Here is a 6,000-nt window from a genome sequence, read left to right as displayed (position 1 = left end):
TTAAGTAAATATAAAAAAAATATTGTAGTCTTTTCTTATTTTTCCACTACATGTATAACGAATTGAATNATATAAAAAACCAAAAAAATAGTATTTATAAAATTTTTTAAAAACAATAAAATTATTTTGATTAGATAAATAATAATAAATAATTACATTTTTATAAAATGAATGAAAAATGTGATGAAATAAAATTAAAATACTATACTTGTTTAAATAATAGCAAGAGAAACCCTAAAAAGTGTAAAATTATAGAAGATGAACTAAGGGGATGCTCCAAGAAGTAACTTAATAATAATTATATATAACAAATAAAAATATTAAAAAAAGTTTAAATACATATTATTAATTGAAAAAGAAAGAAGCATTAAATATTTTGTAAAATAATGATAAAATTATATATATATATGATGAAAATTATTTGTATTAATAAATTGTTTCCTTTATTTTATTTTATTTTATTTTTTTTTTTTTTTCAAAAGGACAGGGGAATCTTATTGTATAGATGAAATTAATAATCTTATGAATTGTTCAAGGTATCTTAATGCTAGTGAAATATTTATTTAAAAAAACATTAAATTTTTTGTTTTTAAGACTTTATATATAAAAGAAATAATGTTGATATATTATATAATAAGCATATCAATCCTTTTATCTATAAATTTTAATAGGTCACCTGATCCTTCATCATGTGCTAAAGAATTTGTTCTTTTCCGAGAATGTAATAGACCTGATGGGCCACATATAGTCATAGAAGTTAGATAAATAAAATAAAATAGAAAAATATAATTATTTATTAAAATATTTTTTTTTTTTATATTAATAGGATAATAAATATGTAATTACAAAAGAACATTTAGATAAATATAATGTTAATGATTCTATAATTGGATCAGTGGAAGCACCTGAGAGAAATAATTCAAATACAATATCTTTTTTAGAAAAAATGAAAGCAACATTACACTTAAAAAATTTTAAAGAAAAATTCGTTCCATATAAATGGTAAGGAAAACAATAGGTCTTACAAAAAAAATATACTTTTTTTTTATTTTATTTTTTTTTTTTTTTTTTGTTAATATTATTATATAATTTTATAAGGATAGAAAAATTATGAATATTAATATAAAATATATTTTTTACAAAAAAAAAATTATTAAATTACATTGTTAAGTATAACAATACGATTTTTACTAATAATAAAAGAACTTTTGATATAATATTTAAATATAAATCAGTAGAAATTTTAAAAATATGAATGATATTAAATATATATAAAAGTCTTTTTCAGATTACTATTTTAAATAATTTATAATTGTCTATAAAAAAAAAAAAGAAAAAAAAAATGTATTTTTATAGACATAACTGTTTTAATTATGGCTTAAAAAGTATAATAAAAAAAAAAAAAAAAAAATTATGAAAATCTTCTGTTTACAAGATGTAACTTAAAAATATGTTTCTCTTATTGACTTTAAAAATAACTTAGATATTTTTTTAAAAAAATTTTTGTTTTGAAAAAAATATTTAAAAAAAAAAAAAAATATATACATATATAAAACAAATTTTAAAAAATATAATATTTATTCATCATTAATATTTTAAGAAGCTAGTACTGTCCTATTAATGGATAAATATATAATTTTTTTTTTTTAAATTCACTAAATTTATTAAGTATCATTTTTCTCCATATTACATATATCTGTATGTTATAATTTAAACTTTTTACTTATTATTCCTTCTACACCATCTCTTTTAATTACTGCATAATGCTCATTAAAAACTTTGGATTTCATCCAATTAACAATTTGGTATTCAGAAAATTTGTTCTGCATAGCTGTTTTCATAAAAATATTTAGAGGAAGAAAAACATTATTTGGGTTTAAAAATTCAGTTTCATTTTCAGTACCTGATTCTATATCGTTTTGAAAATCCTTAGCAGATGCATTTTTTAGGTTTTCTCTTTGAATGATTTGCTGTATAGTCCTTCTAACTAATTCACATAAAACTTCATGTCCTCCTCTAAATAAAGCACGATATCTCGCAAATTCTTTACTTAACTGTTTAGCAACGGCAAATCTTTGGCAGGAAACATATGATTCTAATAAAGTTGCTATAGCATAATCGACATCTTTAGAAACAATTTGCTGAGACAATCTCATTTTAGCATTAGCTTCTGCAATTCTTATAATGCTTTCAATGTGCCTCAAAGTTAATGGATAACCACCTGATGCACTAGCTTTTTGCCTTACTCTACTATAAAAATTAGATAACTTAGCGCTAATTTCTGCATATGGTACATCTGATAAACTAGGTTTACAATTTGTTCTAGCATAAATAATATATTTTTGTAATAAGTCTTGAGGAATTGGTTCGTAAGCGGAAGAGGAAACAATTACATTTTTTAAGTTCTCAATTCTTTTTTGATAATTTTGAGTATTTTCTAATTTAGGATGACTCAACTGATGATTTGTAACAACATATTCAGCTAAATAAAAATCTTCATCCACATTAGGTATATCCCTTAAAACAGTGATTAAATCAAATCTACTTAAAATAGGATCTGATAAATCCACATTCTCTTTAAAGGTTAACGTAGGATCATATCTACCATAAATTGGATTCGCAGCTGCAATAACAGCACATCTAGCTCTTAATGTTGTAACAATACCTGCTTTAGAAATTGAAATAGATTGTTGTTCCATTGCTTCATGTATACTAACTCTATCTTTATCTGTCATTTTATCAAATTCGTCAATAATGCAGATTCCTTCGTCTGCTAAAACTAATGCACCTCCTTCTAAAGTCCATTCATTTGTCGTATGATCTTTTCGTACACCAGCAGTTAAACCAACAGCTGAAGCACCTTTACCAGTAGTATAAACAGTTCTTAAATTAGTTTTATGAACATATTGCAATACTTGAGACTTCCCTAATCCTGGATCCCCTAATAATAATACATTTATATCTCCCCTAATAGTATGTCCTCCTTTAAAGTTATTTAAAATATCTCTATTCTGTATACCGAAATCATTGGATTCATTATTTTTCGAATGACTTTTATCTCCTCCTTTTTGTACTCCACCAAATAATGCATAAGCAATAGAGGTTTTAATATCTTTATGTCCCCAAATAGCGGGTGCAATAGATGTAATAATTCTCTCTCTTATATTTGGATCTTTTGATAATTTTAAAATATCTTTAATATCATCTTCGGTTAATTCACTTAATTGAATGTCTTCTTTTCTCTCTATATTATTGGCTTCAATTTCTGTTTGTAAAATAGGGAATCCATATTTTATATTTAATCCAACATCATATTTTGTTTTATATATTCCTAATACTTCTACTTCTTCTCCTGGTTTAACTTTATCTACTAAATCTCCTGTAACAATAACTTCTCTTTGCCTAGGAGCTCTACCTGCTGGAACAGAAGATGGAGATTCTTGTAAAGTAATTTTTTGAAAATCAGTATAAGCTGTTTTAACTCTATCAACTGAAAAGGTGGCTGATTGACAATGAGGACATCTTCTTGGTAATACTGGTTTTTTTCCGTCAGCAAAGTAAATAGGCACTTCTGATAATGTGGTCTCACATGAATTACATTTTAAATACATAACTCTTAATTTTGGTAACACATAGCCTCTTTTTATACATACTCCTGTTACTTTAATTAAGGTATTTAGCTCAGTGCATCTTAAATTTCTTAATTGAGTTGAATAAGGCCAATCTCTTAAAACAACTTTACATATTCTTCCTTTATATAATTTAGGAGATATTCTATATGCTTCTACCATTAAACATTCATGCATTACTTCTAATATTTGCTCTGGTTTAAACTCTATCCATTGAACTAAATTTTCACAATGAAATTGAATTAAATGTTTTGCTGATACAATTAAAATATGTTTATCATTTAATATCATTTTTTCTATTTTATCTATATAATATTGATGAGAACTACTCATATTTTCATCTTCATTGTCATCTACATCTGAATGGTCAATATTGAGACCCATTGAATCTTTTAAAGAAAATTTATGTAAAAAATAGCGAAAACATGTATCTGCTGCTTGTTGATACCTTTCATCAAATATTACATCTTTAGGGTTAACGGACAAACATACTTTTGCACTTTCTAAATTGGACAAATCCGGGATATCTGTCTCTTCTGCAGATAAGTGTATATTTTCTCTTCTCTTTGCAACTTTTTCTGCTACTTTATCAAATATGTCTTCTTCTTCATCATCTCCTTCTAATTGATCTTCTAATGTTTTCCAAAATTTATTTTTTTCATATCTCCCTTCTTGTTTTCTTTGCATTTGTATATGCCTTTCTGCTGCTCTTCTTGCTTTCATGTTATCTTCATAATCAACTTCATCATCAATAAAATCATCATCATATTCATCATTATCTAAACCTAAATTTCTTAATTTTTGTATTTCTTTTTTCTCATCTTCTGCACCAAAAATAAAACCTTCATCCTCTTCAAACAAACTTTCTCCTTCTAGTTCTGCTTGCCTTTCTTCTTCATTTAATCTTTCTTCATCATCAAGCAAATCCTCTTCATCAATGTCATATTTATTAGATTCCAAATCTTCCTCAACTCTTTTTTTGTCCTGATAATAATGGTAACAAAATACATTGAAAAAAAAAAATATTTATTTTTAAATATATAAAAACATATATTAAAAAAAATACTAATATATATTTATTTATTACACATTATTTTAAATATTATAAATACTACCTTCATCGCTATTCACAAAAAGATAAATATTTGTTAAATTTTTATTTAAAAAAAAACTCTTTGAAAATAAAGTTTGATATTTAAAAATTTTTATTTCTAAAATAAAGTCACATATATGTGAACATTTATTTACTATTCCATAAAGCTAATTATATTCAGACAGAACTTTGAAATATTATTAATTTCATTCAATTTTTTTTTTTTTTTTAACAATTATTTTCTAATGATTTCTTTTTCAAAAAGAATATTTTTACATTTGTTAAAAAGTGTATTATCTTTACAATATAATATTTGTAAAATGATTAAAAAAAAATTATAATAATAATAATGAAAAAATGTGTAGAATATATTTACAAAAAATTGTATGATTTTATTTGTAAAATTATATTTTTCCTTTAAAATGAATTTTTATTTTATTTTTTTTTTTTTTTCTTTTAATATATATTATCTTCTTCCATTTACATTAGTTATTTTTTTTAAAAAATATTTTTTTAAATGTATGTTTTTTTTTAAAAATTAATTTTTTAAAAGTAAACTGTTTTAAAATACTTTATCATAAAAATATATTATCTTTACATGTATCGGAAAATGAATATGTAAAAAATATATGTCTTATATAATATTAGCGATTCACAAAAAGCAAATTTTTTTTTTTATTTTCTAATATATTTGAAAAAATATATCTCATTACGATATTTATTTATATATATATATATATCTATTTATATACATTTTTTCTTTCTTTAAAACTATAAATATTTTAATTACATTAAAAAAAAAGTTAATAAATATAAAATGTTAAATGTTGAAAAAAATACTATAAATATATAAACACATTTCATTATAAAAATAATGTTCTTCATTTTTTTTTTTTTTTTATGCTTTTTTTATATCTCAAAAAGAATTGTCATTTTTTATAAAAATTTAATAGAAATATCATTTTTTTGTATTTAAGAAAAATTAATTTATAGTTTCTGTTAAAACAGAGATAATAAAAATATTTTAGAAAATAAAAATTCTCATACTTATAGCTTCTTTTTTTTTAGTTTTTATTAATTTTTAAAAAAAAAACGATTTAAATTTTTACGGAATTACATAAAACAAAAATTTTAGAAAAAATGAAAATTTATTATTTTTAATATAATTTCATTAAAAAAAAATCTTAAAAAAAAAATTTAATTCAAATGATTTTAGAAACAGAAAAAAGAAATAAATGTCTTCTATAAAAAAAAAAAAAAAATTAAAATAAGATCTTA

The 6,000-nt window shown here is 21.8% G+C and overlaps 2 protein-coding genes across 2 annotated transcripts; one reads left to right on the top strand and one right to left on the bottom strand.

The window, feature by feature from the left end:
* Positions 1-167: 167 nt before the first annotated feature.
* Positions 168-1,006, top strand: PGAL8A_00289500 (conserved Plasmodium protein, unknown function; the record flags this gene model as incomplete). Its single annotated transcript, XM_028671900.1, has 4 exons — positions 168-283; positions 483-536; positions 672-756; positions 827-1,006. 4 exons carry the CDS (start codon positions 168-170, stop codon positions 1,004-1,006), a joined length of 435 nt encoding a protein of 144 aa, XP_028528506.1.
* Positions 1,007-1,703: 697 nt separating this feature from the next.
* Positions 1,704-4,750, bottom strand: MCM2 (DNA replication licensing factor MCM2, putative; the record flags this gene model as incomplete). Its single annotated transcript, XM_028671898.1, has 2 exons — positions 1,704-4,613; positions 4,745-4,750. The coding sequence occupies 2 exons, from the start codon at positions 4,748-4,750 to the stop codon at positions 1,704-1,706; spliced, it is 2,916 nt and encodes a 971-aa protein (XP_028528505.1).
* Between the last annotated feature and the right edge of the window lie 1,250 nt (positions 4,751-6,000).

The sequence above is a fragment of the Plasmodium gallinaceum genome (assembly GCF_900005855.1).
Source record: "Plasmodium gallinaceum strain 8A genome assembly, contig: PGAL8A_v1_87, whole genome shotgun sequence".
Lineage (NCBI taxonomy): Eukaryota > Apicomplexa > Aconoidasida > Haemosporida > Plasmodiidae > Plasmodium > Plasmodium gallinaceum.
Note: the sequence above shows the minus strand (reverse complement) of the source record. Positions and strands in the feature narration are given on the sequence as shown.